Source organism: Megalobrama amblycephala, linkage group LG2 (genome assembly GCF_018812025.1).
Source record: "Megalobrama amblycephala isolate DHTTF-2021 linkage group LG2, ASM1881202v1, whole genome shotgun sequence".
NCBI classification, from domain to species: Eukaryota; Metazoa; Chordata; class Actinopteri; order Cypriniformes; family Xenocyprididae; genus Megalobrama; species Megalobrama amblycephala.
The window spans coordinates 59,480,071-59,496,552 of record NC_063045.1 but is presented as its reverse complement, the minus strand read 5'-3'; the positions used below and the strand labels follow the sequence as shown (position 1 = coordinate 59,496,552).

At 36.7% G+C, this 16,482-nt stretch overlaps 2 protein-coding genes across 3 annotated transcripts in view; one reads left to right on the top strand and one right to left on the bottom strand.

Moving 5' to 3' along the window:
• LOC125262495 overlaps nt 1–5,480 on the bottom strand; it is a 71,178-nt gene extending 65,698 nt beyond the window's left edge. The window contains exons 1-3 of one of the 2 annotated variants that reach the window (XM_048181286.1): nt 5,318–5,480; nt 3,145–3,272; nt 2,556–2,850 (exon numbers count right to left, since the gene is read on the bottom strand). In XM_048181286.1, coding sequence (XP_048037243.1) covers nt 2,556–2,850; nt 3,145–3,229 — 380 coding nt within the window. In that variant the 5' untranslated portion in view covers nt 3,230–3,272; nt 5,318–5,480. The remainder of the gene's footprint in view (nt 1–2,555; nt 2,851–3,144; nt 3,273–5,317) is intronic. The other variant, XM_048181285.1, reaches the window with a different exon arrangement.
• Nucleotides 5,481–14,307: 8,827 nt separating this feature from the next.
• pi4kaa (phosphatidylinositol 4-kinase, catalytic, alpha a) overlaps nt 14,308–16,482 on the top strand; it is a 45,149-nt gene continuing 42,974 nt past the window's right edge. The window contains 2 exon segments of the mRNA XM_048181282.1: nt 14,308–14,539; nt 16,262–16,378. Coding sequence (XP_048037239.1) covers nt 14,435–14,539; nt 16,262–16,378 — 222 coding nt within the window. The 5' untranslated portion in view covers nt 14,308–14,434.

The window sequence follows — 16,482 nt, the reverse complement described above, 5'->3', positions numbered from 1 at the left end:
AACTTCTGATGTTTCCAAAGAGCATAGCAGTAATGACTTTATTAACTTCTTTACTTGCAAAATTGATAATATTAGAGAAAAAATTATAACCATGCAACTGTCTACTACAGTACCGTGTCAGACAGTACATTGTAGTGTCCCTGAAGAAAAATTCAATTCATTTTCTGCTTTAGGAGAGGAAGAATTGTCTAAACTTGTTAAATCATCAAAATCATCCACATGTATGTTAGACCCTATACCGACTAAGCTATTGAAAGAGATGCTTCCAGAGGTCATAGATCCTCTTCTTAATATAGTTCATTCATCTTTATCACTAGGATACGTACCAAAAACTTTTAAGCTGGCTGTTATTAAACCTCTTATTAAAAAACCACAACTTGATCCTAGAGAATTAGTCAATTACAGGCCAATTTCAAATCTCACTTTTCTGTCAAAAATACTAGAAAAGGTAGTTTAATCACAACTATGTTTGTTTTTAGAAAGAAATAGTATCTGTGAGGATTTCCAGTCAGGATTTAGACCGTACCATCATCAGATCGTGGTTGTATCTCTCTATTAGTGTTACTGGATCTTAGTGCTGCATTTGACACTATTGATCCCAATATTCTTCTAAATAGACTCGAAAACTATGTTGGCATTAATGGAATTGCATTGGCATGGTTCAAATCATACTTATCTGACCGTTATCAGTTTGTAGTAGTAAACGATGAGATGTCATATCGATCACAAGTTAAAAATGGAGTACCGCAAGGCTCAGTACTAGGACCGTTGCTTTTCACTCTGTACATGTTACCCTTGGGAGATATCATTAGGAAGCATGGCATTAGTTTTCATTGTTACGCTGATGATACTCAGCTCTATATTTCTTCACGCCCTGACGAAACTTACCAATTCGCTAAATTAACAGAATGTATAGCTGATATAAAAAACTGGATGACCAGTAATTTCCTACTACTAAATTCAGAAAAAACAGAGATTCTAATTTTTGGACCAGAAACGTCTTCAAGTAATAACCTAGAATACTGTCTAACACTTGATGGCTGCTCTGTTAAGTCTTCGTTGTCAGGTAGGAACCTGGGTGTGCTCTTTGATACCAATCTTTCATTTGAAGGCCATGTTACTAGCATATGTAAAACCACATTCTTCCATCTTAAAAATATATCTAAACTACGACATATGTTCTCAATGACAAATGCAGAACAGTTAGTTCATGCGTTCATGACCTCAAGGCTAGATTACTGTAACGCTCCACTGGGTGGTTGTTCCTCCCGCTTGATAAATAAACTACAGCTTGTACAAAATGCAGCAGCTAGAGTTCTTACTACAACTAGGAACTATGACCATATTAGCCCAGTTCTGTCGTCATTGCATTGGCTACCTGTTAAACACTGTATAGATTTTAAAATCTTGCTAATTACTTACAAAGCACTAAATGGTTTAGCTCCCCAGTACCTGAGCGAGCTCTTAAATCATTATAACCCTTCACGTTTATTGCGATCTCAGAATTCAGGCCAGCTAATAATAAAAACCTAGAATATCAAAATCAACCGCATGCAGTAGATCCTTCTCCTATTTGGCACCCAAACTCTGGAACAATCTTCCTAGCATTGTTCGGGATGCAGACACACTCTGTCAGTTAAACGCATCTCTTTAACCTGGCATACACATAACACATTATAAATTTATATTTTCAAATCCGTTAAAGGATTATTAGGCTGCATAAATTAGGTCAGCCGGAACCGGGAACACTTCCTATAACACCAGATGTACTCGTTACATCAGAAAAAGAATGGCATCTACGCTAATATTAGTTTTTCTGTTTATCCCGAGGTTTACCATTGTCAACCGGATCCGGGCCGTATCCAGCTGAGACCAAGGACCTGCGCCTTGACACGACCACAACACATAGTATCAGCAGAGATTGAGTCGACTAGATCATCCATTGTGAAGGCCTCATCAACACGACAGCCAGTAGCACAGTTCCTCAACAAACCGTCCATACCAGCGTGATGAATACGATCCTCAACTGGATGGAACTGAAATAAATACTTTGATTGTTGCGATCCTATCAGACTTATGATAGCTACCTGATTCGTAACAAAGCACTGTTCGCCAGAGGAGAACTGGCCCCCCGACTAAGCCTGGTTTCTCCCAAGGTTTTTTTTTTCTCCATTTTAACACCTATTTGCCACTTGTTTGCCACCTGATGTCACCTGTTGGAGTTTGGGTTCCTTGCCGCTGTCGCCTTTGGCTTGCTTAGTTGGGGACACTTGACATTTGACTTCACATTTGATATTCAACAGTATTCTTGACATTTATTCAACAGTGCTTTGATTTGCTGCATTGACACTATTCTTTAAGAGCTGCTGTGCAGCCAAAATTATATACCAGTTATCAATGTAAAGCTGCTTTGACACAATCTGCATTGTAAAAAGCACTATATAAATAAAGGTGACTTGACTTGACTTGACTTTATCTTCCAGACCTAATACACTTACACACTAAAGTTTATACACACTGTAGCACTCATCCCACCTGACCACACACACACTGACCTGAAGTGGACCACCATTGTCGTGCTAATTGCCTCTCGTTGAAGTTGGCTGAGGGGGATTCTGAGGTACTGCTCCAGGTTATTCAGCTGCTCAGAGGCCCCCAAAAAATTCAGCATGCCCTCCAGAACGCTTCGGTGCAACTTAAGGAGGTTGTTGTTGAAGACATGCTGGCCCCGGTCTGCTAGCGCAGAAGAAGCAGTCGCCGTGCGAGTAGAACCAATGGCTTGTAGTGCTTGCTCGGCAGCGGTTCTGAGCTGATTCTCCAAAGCAGCATTATTCTGATTCACATTCTGTTCTGTCAGGAAACACAATGGTGACATGCAAACATTCACACAGTAATTTATTAGGTACTGATTCTTTAGTTCATATGTGCATAGAACAACGCTGTATATCCTATTTTAATGGATGAATAAAACAGACATTGTAGATTGTGATTTAGGAGAAAAGGTAGGTAATGTCTTTAGTTTAGAGCACACACACACACACACACACACACACACACACACACACACACACACACAGTCATTATATTAGTGTTCCTCACTCTTGGTGTATGTGTGTGTGAGGTTTGTGTATTGGTGTATCTCACTCTTAGGGGGGATGGAGTTTACGGTGGTTACTACAACCCCCAAAACTGTGGCCAAAGCCAGCATGAGCTTCAAAGTTGAAATCATTATGCTCTCAATCAGGTCCTTTACTGGTCAGCAAGTAGTTTATCTGTATATATTTAAAAAAAAACATAATATTTCACCAAATGGACCCAGAAATGTGTATTAAAGTGTTTGACTGACAAAAGTATGTATAAATTTGCAGGGGGTGGATCATGTTCATGTAAACACGTTAACTTGTTTTCCTTTATTGGAGTAAGGACCAGGTCAAAGGCTTAAGCATAAACCGATTGTCACAGCTAGAGTTTTGCCCCTTATACTAAAATGCTGCACAATACATAATTATTATGTATTGCACAACAAAACCCTGATACTACAATACAATACAGCACAAAAAAAACACAAAACAAACATTATAGCTGCAAGCAGCGATGAAAGGGCCCTCATACCTGGGCTCACCACCACCCGGTGGCCTTAGGAAAACTGAACAGTGGGCGATATTCATTTAAGCAGATAAATAGAGGAGAAATATGTCATTAAATAAGTCATTTTGATGCAACACAGTTCCTGTTGCCAGCAGGTGGCGCTTTGACTATGACTAAATATTAGCATGTAGATGTCTTCAGGCCAGGACTATTATCAAACGTGAAGTTTGGAGCAGATCGGACTCTGTATGCCTGAGTAACAACAACTTCCTGTTTCGTGGCGTTAATCCCATTCATTAGCATTCAGCCAAGTGTTGCATGATTTAACTTGTTTCTTGCATTTTTGGTAGTTTGTGGCATATTGAAATGTGTTTCTGGGATTGACTTGTTTAGCAAAGCATGTCATTTCCTGTTGCCAGCAGGTGGCGCTATGGCTAACTGAATATTGTCATATAGACGTTTTTTTTTTTAAGCCAGGACTCTTATCACACATGTGAAGTTTTGGGCAGATCGGAGCAGATTGTTTGACTGACTTACAACAGCTTTCTCTTTCATGGCAAAACCTCAGATTTTGTCAGTGCGCCACGGACACGCGCTTCAGTGAAGAGTTATGATCTTCGCAATGTAACGTCGCAAAGGCCTTTAGATTAGACTGACCAATGATGATGTTGATCTGATTAAAGCTCTGGGAGGTGTTGGTTAAAGTACAACATCTGGAAAGGGCAAAAATTGCACAAATTTTGTAAAGTTAATTAAAAATATCTGACTTCCTATTTGGTTTCAGATTTTGCTCCAAGAGACTTTTTTGTAGATATTGGGCATATAACAACATGTGTGTACTGAATTTTATACTTCATTGAAAATTTATAGGTGGCGCTATCAAGCCATTTTGCCACACCATATTCTGAAACCCATTTTCACCACTTCTGATGCTTCTGATGCATGAGTTTTCAAGCACATTTAGGCCCTCAAAAATGCGATTCACTTAGGATAATAATAATAATAATAATAATAATAATAATAATAATAAACTAAGCAATTCCAATAGGGTCCTCACACCATCTGTGTTCGGGCTCTAATTATGCCTGGTCGAATTCTATTGATAAAAGGTGTTTTTTCTTCAAAGTTGGTAAAGAGGAAGCAGTTCTAACTGGAATTGGTTATTCCTTAGACTAGGACCAACAATGGCAAAAGGCTCAATCATGCTTTTACAGAGGAGTTTTGAAACTAAAATCATCTGACAGACCAGCTAGAACCACCAGTTCTGTCATGCTGGAAATCAGCTAATAAGACCAACCAGCAAATAAACGAGTGGTCAAACCCCCTCTAGGTGAATATCAGCAAATACAGAACGTAAAACTAACTGCACCCCCCCTCTGTGACCCTCTGCATATTACATATCACAACTGCATGGCACAAAAGATCAATTTTCTTATGCTCCTGGTGCATATGGTAGGTCCAGTAGAACTTAGAGAAGATTTTATTGCCATAATACAAAATAGTTAGCTGATCACAGTTACATTCAAAAACTAGAAATCAAGGCTAGATTACTGTAATGCTCTACTGGGTGGTTGCTCTGCTCGCCTGATAAATAAACTACAGCTCGTCCAAATGCAGCAGCTAGAGTTCTTACTAGAACTAGGAAGAATGACCATATTAGCCTGGTTCTGTCAACACTGGATTGGCTCCCTATTAAACAATGTATAGATTTTAAAATCTTGCTACTTACCTATAAAGCACTAAATGGTTTAGCTCTCCAGTACCTGAGCGTGCTCTTAATGCAGAGTCCTTCACGTCTAAAGCGATCTCAGAATTCAGGCCAGCTGATAATACCTAGAATATCAAAATCAACTGCAGGCGGTAGATCCTTCTCCTATTTAGCACCTAAACTCTGGAACAATGTTCCTATCACTGTTCGGGGAGCAGACATGCTCTGGCAGTTTAAGTCTAGACTAAAACCACATCTGTTTAAATTTGCATACACATAAACCATTATCTACTTCTATAATTCAAATCGTGTAAATTGTTAGGCTGCATAGATTAGGTCAGCCGGAGCCGGGAACACTTCCCATAACACCTGATACAGGCTACTCACCTACATCAGTTTTTCGCATTTTTAGGTATTTACAGTGGCTAAATTTAAGAGAAATAGAGAAAACTTCTTTACTTGCAATCTTGACAATATTAGAGAGAAAATTATAACCATGCAACCATCTACTACAGTATCATGTCAGACAGTGCATTGTAGTGTCCCTGAGGAAAAATTAAATTCATTCATTGCTATAGGAGAGGAAGAATTGTCTTGTTAAATCATCAAAATCAACAACATGTATGTTAGACCCTATACCGACTAAGCTATTGAAAGAGATGCTTCCAGAGGTCATAGATCCTCTTCTTAATATTGTTAATTCATCTTTGTCATTAGGATACGTACCAAAAACTTTTAAGCTGGCTGCAACCTCTTATTAAAAAACCACAACTTGATCCTAGAGAATTAGTCAATTACAGGCCAATTTCAAATCTCACTTTTCTGTCAAAAATACTAGAAAAGGCAGTTTCATCACAACTATGTTCTTTTTAGAAAGAAATAGCATCTGTTAGGATTTCCAGTCAGGATTTAGACCATACCATAGTACTGAGACTGCTCTCATTAGAGTTACTAATGATTTGCTCTTATCATCAGATTGTGGTTGTATCTCTCTATTAGTGTTACTGGATCTCAGTGCTGCATTTGACACTATTGATCACAATATTCTTTTGAACAGACTCGAAAATTATGTTCCTTTTTTCTGTTAGCACTTAAACTCTGGAACAATCTTCCTATCACTGTTCTGGAAGCAGACACACTCTGTCAGTTGAAGTCTAAAACCACATCTGTTTAAACTTGCATACACATAAACCATTATCTACTTCTATAATTTAAATCATGTAAATTGTTAGGCTGTATAGATTAGGTCAGCCAGAACTATTACAGTAATCTATCTCAAGATACTATTTCTTTCTAAAAAGGAACATAGTTGTGATGAAACTGCCTTTTCTAGTATTTTTGACAGAAAAGTGAGATTTGAGATCGGCCTGTAATTGACTAATTCTCTAGGATCAAGTTGTGTTTTTTTAATAAGAGGTTTAATAACAACATTTTCGGTACGTATCCTCGTGTATCCTAGAAGAACAGACCCCAGATTGCTGTTTAGTTGATGCTCAGTTTAATACAGACAGACAATAACAGGATGTTGCCCTTTGACTCTAGTAAGTTCAACATGCGATGTGCTGAAAGTCACATACACATGAATGAGAATGTCAAGTCAAGTCATCTTCATTTATATAGCGCTTTTCACAATACATATTGTTTCAAAGCAGCTTCAAATTCTTATTGAGCTAAAGTTAATTACTTTAGTGGCTGCTTAAATGACACCTTTCCGACTGAAAACTGAATACCTTTAATGCGTTCTTGCCGTTCATTTACATGTTTAGTCTATAGGTTTGAGTGTGTATGTGTGCAGAAGCTTGGTCTTCCTATCACTGTTCGGGAAGCAGACACGCTCTGTCAGTTGAAGCCTAAAACCACATCTGTTTAAACTTGCATACACATAAACCATTATCTACTTCTATAATTTAAATCATGTAAATTGTGAGGCTGTATAGATTAGGCCAGCCAGAACCAGTAACACTTCCCATAACACCTGATGTACACGAAATATCATAAGAAGAATGGCGTCTACGCTAATATTAGTTTCTCTCTGTTTATCCCGAGGTTTGCCGTAGCCTGCCAGATCCAGGCCGTATCCAGAAGAAATGAAGGACCTGCATCTAGACATGACATTTCATCTAAACTATCCCCTGCAAAGGCCCAGTTCCCTTTCCTTTCCCTATGTGTAGATAAAACGTTATCAAAATTATTCCAGTTCGCATAGAAACGCGGACACAACAAATTTTTCTGTATTATGCGGACCAGACAAGTAATTTGGCAAATATCACTTTATCAAATCCAGCTGAGTTAGCAACGTACCAAGAACTTTGTATGTTGCTAACTCAGCTGGATTTGATTGATGACGATTTGGCATGATCTTGGATTGTTTGGTTCTTCGACACTCATCCTGGACTTTCTGTCAAAGCAACAGGTCCATAAGTTCAAACCTGCTCTGGAGCAGGCTTATTTCATGTAAACAGGATTAGATTGCATCTTTTAAAGCTGTCCCAAGCCACTGCTACTTTCTTACAAATGTGAACCAGGGACAATAATAAGGCAGTGACTGAGTGACAATAGCAGCATTTTTTTTAGCGATATGCTGTTTACACTATAGGTGAAAATAGCTATAGATTCTATTTACACCATATAAAAGTATCAGTTCTTTGCAATTAGATGCTATCTATACTTTATATCGGCACATACTATTTGCACCTCAATATTTTTGTACATTAACAAGATGCAATATCATAGAGTGTAAATTATTATATTTATTAAAATTATTAAATGGATGCTGCCTTATTGGGAGAATAAAAACCTTCCCTACACCTTCCCCTAACCCAATCCAATAAACACTTTTAATATTAGTAAACACTCGTTCACAGTTTATTTCTACTTTTAGAACATTTCCATTTTTATTCAAAGTAAATGCAAGCTCAGCAAAAGGTGGATTTGAACCCGCGTCAGTCGCATTAAATGCCAGGACTGCAAGCCTGTCGCACTGGGGTTGGAGTATTGAAACACACAATGAAGAAGATATCTTCAAGAACTTTTAATGGAGTAATCTGAACAAGGAACAGAGAAAATCAACAGGAAATTAAACTACAAACACCACGTACAGACTGAAAGTCAAGGCTTAAATACACAGCAAACAGAGGAGTTAACGAGACTTGATTAACAATACACACTGTAAAAAATGAATGTGATTTTAACAGTAAAATATTGTAAAAAAAAAAAAAAAAAAATGTAAATAGGTTAACAGTAAGTTCCCGTATTACATACAGGGAAAACCTGTAAAAGCTCTTACCAGACATTTATGCATTTTTCACAGTAAAGTGCTGTACATTTTTATAAGTAAAAAAGACAAAATCAATGTATAATTTACAGTCAAAATCTGTAAACTGATATTCCCACAATTCCCTGTGTGACACTCCACATTTGAAAGTATTTTGTTTAAATAATCATGTTTCTTAATAGTTTTTGTTATCAGTTGCGTACATTAGGGTTTTATGTTACATCTTCTGTTGTGTAATGAAAGTTTATTGCATTATTTAAGTATTGTGGGTTACCATGATGGTGTTTTGCGTTTGCGTGAATGACTCTTTGCACCTTCTTTATATTAATATATACTTTAGCTCATGGAAAAGCTATTTGTGATGAACTCTGATTCTTCATGTGGCTTTCTCTATTAACACCTGCATTATTATGGTTGTAACGAAGCAGGACTCAGGCAGGGATCCAATTGCAAAGCTTTTATTAAAAGTGAGGGTGGTCGTACAGGCAGGGTCAAACGGGAACAAACAGGAACAGCAAGGGACAGGCAGGATCGTAGTCAGGATACAGGCAATGGTGAGGACAGGCAGATATCGTTCACAGAACAGCAGACAAGGCAAGGGGTCAAAGGCAGGCAGCGACGGGTCGATAACGAGTAACAGGCAGGAATGGTAACAGACAATCAGACAGGATATAAACGCTCAGTAATGTAACACAGGGTAAACAAGACTTTGCAAACAGGTAGTGTGTGTGCGAGTCTTTTATAGTCCAGGTAGTGTGCTAAGCTGTATGTGGCAACAAGTGATTGGTGTAGAGTGAACATGGAGGATTGTGGGAAATGTAGTCCGGGAACTGACAGGAACTGATGGTGATCGTCACAATGGTGGTTGTCAGTATATGTTAAAGGTACAAAACAGATTTTAGTAGTAGTGTGCATTGCTGAATTTATTGGTTTACATTCAGATTTTCTTAAATTATAGTTTTATACTGTAAAATTTACAGTTTGTTCTGTAAATGTGTTTACTACGGAAGAGGATTAGGGCCAAGCAGTAATAAAAAAATAAAACCATCTCGAGATTAAAGTTGTTAAATTTCGAGAAAAAACTCGTTAAATTTCGAGAAAAAAGTCGAGATAAAATGTTGAGAATAAAGTCATTAAATTATGAGAATAAAGTCATTAAATTACGAGAAAAAAGTCTTTAAATTATGAGAACAAATTCGTAATTTAACAAATTTGTTCTCGTAATTTAACAACTTTTTTCTCATAATTTAATGACTTTATTCTCAACATTTTATCTCGACTTTTTCTCGAAATTTAACGTGTTTTTTCTCGAAATTTAACAACTTTAATCTCGAGATGGTTTTATTTTTTTATTATTATTGCTTGGCCCTAATCCTCTTCCGTAGTTTACAGTTTTTCTGTATTTTTTACAAAATTATTCTGGCAACCACAGCTGCCAAAATTATATTGTAAAAACTACGGAATATTTTTTTACAGTACACCTGAACTGAAGACACTAATTAATCAGTAAACAAGGAGACAAACAGCCAGGCACACAAGGAGAACTGAAACAATTAACAAACTAGAAAACTGACAGAAGACAGAAAATAAGCATGAAAACTGATCAAAAAAATACTCTAAAAGTGACAAAGCCTTACTTGCTACTGTTGTGCCACTGAAGACGTTGAATTCCACATGTCTTTTTTGAGCAAATGTAAATAGCGTTTGCCAACAAGGGACGCTAATTGTAAATAGACACTAGACAATAAATAATGATTTAAAATAAATTAGCAAATAATATTATAATGTTGTGTATTCTATCACAGTATAGACACAGCCAGGTTTTCTCGTTGAGGGATTTATTTGTAAGGAAGTAATTAGCTAATAATTTTACTGGAGTCTCACACACATGAAAAAAGGTGCATATTTCATTTATCTATTACAACTTTTATGTTGTTACATCTGTTAATCCAGATATTTTAATCCAATCTGCCAATTCGTTTGAAGAACCAAATTATCCAGAGTTCAGTTATCATCATTAGAAGATCTGGCGTCTATCAAATGATCTCAGATGTATTAAGCGAGGTACCAAGAATGAACCCTCTGGTTTCTCTTATTTGGTTCTCCCAACGAATTGTAAAAGAGCTTCACAAGATCTGGAGGTGAATTACAGAAGACTGTAGATAATTAATTTACCTCCAGAAGCCCCTTTACAATGCAATTTTACACAATTTAAACAGGCAACACATGACAGTCTATAGGCGTTCAGGGTATGAGGTTATTTTACTGTCAAATTTGACCATAAAACCAACTTCTGTACAGCACACGCCTGTGCTCTTGTTATAGATGCTTAACCACATGGCTGTTTAAAGGAAATGACAGCATGAAACTTAAACAACTGAAACTTGTGCCACCACAGATAGATTCATACAAGATAGATTCATTTTTGATCTCCATATTTACATATATTATATATATCTTCCAAGGGGTTTTTTCCCTCCTAGGACTTTTTTCCCAGTGTTAGCACGCTGGGTTTTTCTCCTAGGGGGTTTTTTCCACCCCTGGGAGTCAGCCGACATTGGCTTAATGTAGCACCATCTTGTATATGTTACATATTACCAAGCTTGTTTGTACAGCTTATTTTTAACCACTTCCCTTTTTTCTGTGCTTCTAATATGTAAAGCTGCTTTGAAACAATTACCAATTGTAAAAACGCTATATAAATAAATTTGACTTGACTTGACTTGACAAGTTATCAAAGTGACACTATTTTAAATGTAGCCTACAATTATAACCAAGCAAACATAATTGCTGTTGGCTTATTTACTTGGAACAAATCAATGGCTGAGCATAAAAAAAACTACTGAGCATATATACAGTTTTTTTCTATTTAAAGGCTTAACTTTATTCGACATTGAGGGTAAGTTTACACAACAACAATGTACTTAGAAACTTTTTTCCTTTGTACTCTTCACGTACAAATGACAACATTGTCAAAATGATCCCCCTTCACACAGATCCACAAAAATGACTAACATTGCTGTATTCTGCTACCAGGCCAGTAGTTTATGGAGTTTCTTTTGTGTCTTTTTTACTCAAACAAACATATTGTGTTTGAGAGTAAAACTAATTATTTTGTAATTAAAAAATATATATATTGCAAAAAAAGTCTTCTTAAGGCTCAAAAATAAAGAAGTTGATAACAGAATTATTTGCAGTGCGTGTAAATCTTTGAAAACCTTTATTTTTCCTTGTGCACTTCGAGAACTTTTCATCCCAAACCCACACATTTTGCTCTCTTTTCTGCTGTCTTTTTTGCGGGTCAAAATATTTTGCTTGCGAGGTGAATAGGTTTGCAAGCTGAAAAGTTTTGCAAGTTGAAAAGTTTTGCGAATTGAAAAGTTTTGTTTGCACGTGAAGCTGTAGCTCAGTGGGCGGTCTCTACCAACCAGGATGAAAGGCATTTTTCTATTGGTCACCCTCGATTGAAGTGACAAGTTGGCCACGCCCACTACAGTTTCCAGCCTCTGCTGCTGCCACCGAGAAGATAAGAGAAGCGAGAATGGCGAGCAACAGGTCGTTTACTGGGTAAGATAACTAATTTAATATCATAAACGCAGTGACAAGTGAACTGAATGATTCTCTCTTCTTATGCTGTCCCATTTAAATACTTAACGTTGGCTAGACCAGTCTGTAGTAAAGGTTGACATAATGTGGTGTAATACTACAAAAAAAAAAATTATAATCATAACCTTTATCTCCATACCAAAATCCCAGATTGCCAGACAGTGATTCATCTTTTATAAATCGTTAAAATATTAATGTCTGTGACGCTGTGACCATGGAGACTGTTGTATAGACTGTAAGTATTTTAAACGTGTAACTTTAAAATGATAAATGTTTATTATGAATAAATAGCGCTCATAAACGGCCGCGGAGATGGCATTCTCAAGTCAAACTAGCCGGGGCTTGGACCCAGAAACGGCGTTCCTTACGTCACGAGTTAACAAGCGGATATTTTTACCCCAGAACCTAGGCCCAACTCTACGAACATCGAAAATAGTGCCTCTCAACCTTTACGCTGAGAAAATCCAAATGTGATTATGAATGTCAGCTCAGCTAGCAACATTGGACATCGACCACACGGCAAACGTTACTAATGGTGGCTCTGGCTGCTAGTGTTGGCTAACGTTAATAAAATCTAGTCAACGGCAGCATAAGAAGAGAGAATCATTCAGTTCACTTGTCACTGCGTTTATGATATTAGTTATCTTACCCAGTAAACGACCTGTTGCTCGCCATTCTCGCTTCTCTTATCTTCTCGGTGGCAGCAGCAGAGGCTGGAAACCGTAGTGGGCGTGGCCAACTTGTCACTTCAATCGAGGGTGACCAATAGAAAAATGCCTTTCATCCTGGTTGGTAGAGACCGCCCACTGAGCTACAGCTTCACGTGCAAACAAAACTTTTCAATTCGCAAAACTTTTCAACTTGCAAAACTTTTCAGCTTGCAAACCTATTCACCTCGCAAGCAAAATATTTTGACCCGCAAAAAAGACAGCAGAAAAGAGAGCAAAATGTGTGGGTTTGGGATGAAAAGTTCTCGAAGTGCACAAGGAAAAATAAAGGTTTTCAAAGATTTACACGCACTGCAAATAATTCTGTTATCAACTTCTTTATTTTTGAGCCTTAAGACGACTTTTTTTGCAATATATATATTTTTTAATTACAAAATAATTAGTTTTACTCTCAAACACAATATGTTTGTTTGAAAAGACACAAAAGAAACTCCATAGTAGTTGGCGATGTCACTTTGTAAAGAAACACTATGCGCCTATAGACTGAACACATAATATACATGCAAATAACATCGCCATTTTCACAAATTCACATTTTTGTTGTTTACATGGAGATGATAACAGTATTGAATCCTGTTTTCAAAAGTTTGTGTTTTCAGCCCCCCAAAACACTGCTGTCGTGTAAACAAACGGTCAAAATGCATAAAAAAGTTTTCCATTTTTAGATGAAAACGATGTTGTGTAAAAACAGCCCCTGAAATGCAATTAACCGAAAACAGTTTCTGTGATTCCAGGAGCGTGCACTCTATTTTCAGTGGCTCTTTAACACAAACCTCATGAATATTCATGTGCCGGTGTTCTGAAATATTTGGTGTCAGAAATTTTTGATGACACTGGGTTTTAAATATCATTAAAAAATTGTATCAGACCTGGTATGACTACTGTTATTCAGCAGCTTAATGAACGAGGCCTACTTTTATCATATCAGAAGAATTCCTCAATATATAATTTTAAGATTCCCGTGAATCAAGAAGATTATGCTATGATCTTTGATGCAATCCCAAGTAGAGATGTATTAAAACCCTGGATTCTCCCCTCCTAACTTAGACCAATAACCCTTTATTCATAGTGATATTTATTGGAGATATTAATATTGCAAAATATAAATGCAGTAACAGATGTACTAAAAACATTATTTGCCATGGTCAACAGTGTTTTGGTAATCTAAATATGAAAACATTCAGTGGAATATATATATATTGCTAAAGAATCGGTGATCCATCTTTTGTATATATTCGATTTTCTAACTTAATTTTTGTATGATGTCATATATTTCTTTTTCTTTTTTTGTACATTATACCATTGATACCAAATGTACATTTTATCCCACATGCAACTTTTTTATTTTACTTGGAAAATCCCACCATCAAGCGTGAAGCTGAGACTGCGTCTGATAGTGCGTTTCCCTATCGCAATAATGACCTTGCCAAATGTGCGCTCGGGCTTTCCGTAGCCGCAGCTCTCATCAGCTGTCACCAGACGAGCATTTCATTTTAAGATGTAGATATTTGTTTGTTGTTTTAATATTAAATGAATATAATGTCGTCGAAAGGAACGTCGCGAGGTTTTTACTTCAATACTGTGCTGTCTCTCGCGCGCTCTCTGGCTGCTCATCGACCCGCTCCGATTGACAAGGTGAGAGTTTTACTTCCTATTAGCATCTGGAGCTAACAGCTAACACAACCAAAACAAACCAGAGTTTAATCCAATATCTGATGTTCGCGCTTATTTCTTTACTCTTTATTAACATATATATATTCAAATGTTGAAGACAAGCCATTCAAATCAGCCTACATTACCTTTATACAGTCAATGTTCTTACCCTTCAAATAAGAACATCTTCATGATTAATTAATACTATGTATAGTCGTCTGTATATTAAGTTTAAACCATTTTCAATTTATTAAGCAATATAAACATAAGCGTATTTTAAATGTTTATAATACAATTGTATGGAATAATCAATGACAGCTTAAAACTGTGAATTTAATAATATTTTTAGTAATAATACTGAATAATGTTCTAGTATTGAAATGTACAATATTTGTTTTTTAGGAGTGAAATTTATCATCCACAACACAAATCCCACCACATTTTCATTTCAGATTTGCTCAGACAGAACTGGTTATTGATTTATGTATTTATTTCAGAAGTGTTTTGGCTGGGGTTTCATTTGAATTTGGAGTAATTGTTTGCTCAGAGACTGAGATGTAAAGTATACATTAGCCCTGACACATCACTGTGCTGATTGTTAACGTGTTATTACTGTCTGACAGGACATGAAAAACCAGATAGGTGTTGTTAGGGTGGATCTGTATAGAAAAGTCATTTGTGCCTCTGAGAACAAAACACTATCTAAGCCTTAGTAAATCTGAATAAAGCCAAGGTGCTCTTGTTTAAAACCAAGTGGGATGCTAGTGTCCTAAAAGTCATTTTTGCATGTTACATTTTTTATGCATGCTGGTTTTGGGCAGTTGTGGCCTAATGGTTAGAGATTTGGACTTGTAACCCAAAGGTTGCGGGTTCGAGTCTCAGTGCCGTGAATGAACAGCACTCTCTTCCACTCTCATTACCCACAACTGAGGCACCGAACCCCTAATCACTCCCTGGGCACCGCAGCAAAAATGTCTGTGTGGAGTGTGTGTGTTCATGGTGTGTGTGTTCAGTACTAACTGCTGTGTGTGTACAATTGAAGAGCACAAATTCTGAGTATGGGACAGAATCATACTGGCCATATGTCACGTCTCTTTCACTTTTTCTGGCCACTTTTTGACCACATGACACGTGACTTAATTAATAGTTTTAAAGGCAAGTATAAACTTATAAACTTCCTTACACTTTGGTGAACTTCTGTGATAATATACTGCATCATTAAGTTTTCATGATGTGTGTGCACCTATTGTATTATTGCGCAGTCAACATTTTTGTATTATAGTTTTAATATTAATATTTTAGCCTTTATTTTATAATGTTAGTTTAACTATTAGTCCGTTTTTGTTTTTTTAAATATTACTATTACTATTTCAATTTATATTTATTTTTTTATTTATTTACAGTTAATTTCAGTACTTTAACTCAAACTTATTTCAGATAGTTTTAATTTTTCATTTAGTTGAAGCTTTTCATCTCATATTTATATATTGTTTCCTTTTAGCTTTGTTTAAATGAACACAAATGTTTTTAGTTTTAGTTAACTGTAATAACCCTGTTGGTCACATTTTACTCTGTAGTTTGACACATGAAAGATGTGATTAAATATTTCTACAAATTAAAGACAAATAATTTACTGAGTCTCGCTGCTTCTGCATGATGAAGGTTGCACGTTTTTAAGTACATTTGCATATTTTCATATTATAGGTCCAGAAGCTACAATGCATGTGTCCCGTGGACATCCGTGGTGTTTTCCAGCTGGATGAGCGGAGGAGAGATGCTGTGATCGCCCTCGGTATCTTCCTGGTGGAGTCTGAGCTGCAGGTACTGGTTTTGACAGTCGCACCCATCAGCTTGACCCATTAATAATAGCACTTAATTTGTCTATTTCTATTCTGTCTCTGTTTATTTACTTAAAAAAAACAGAC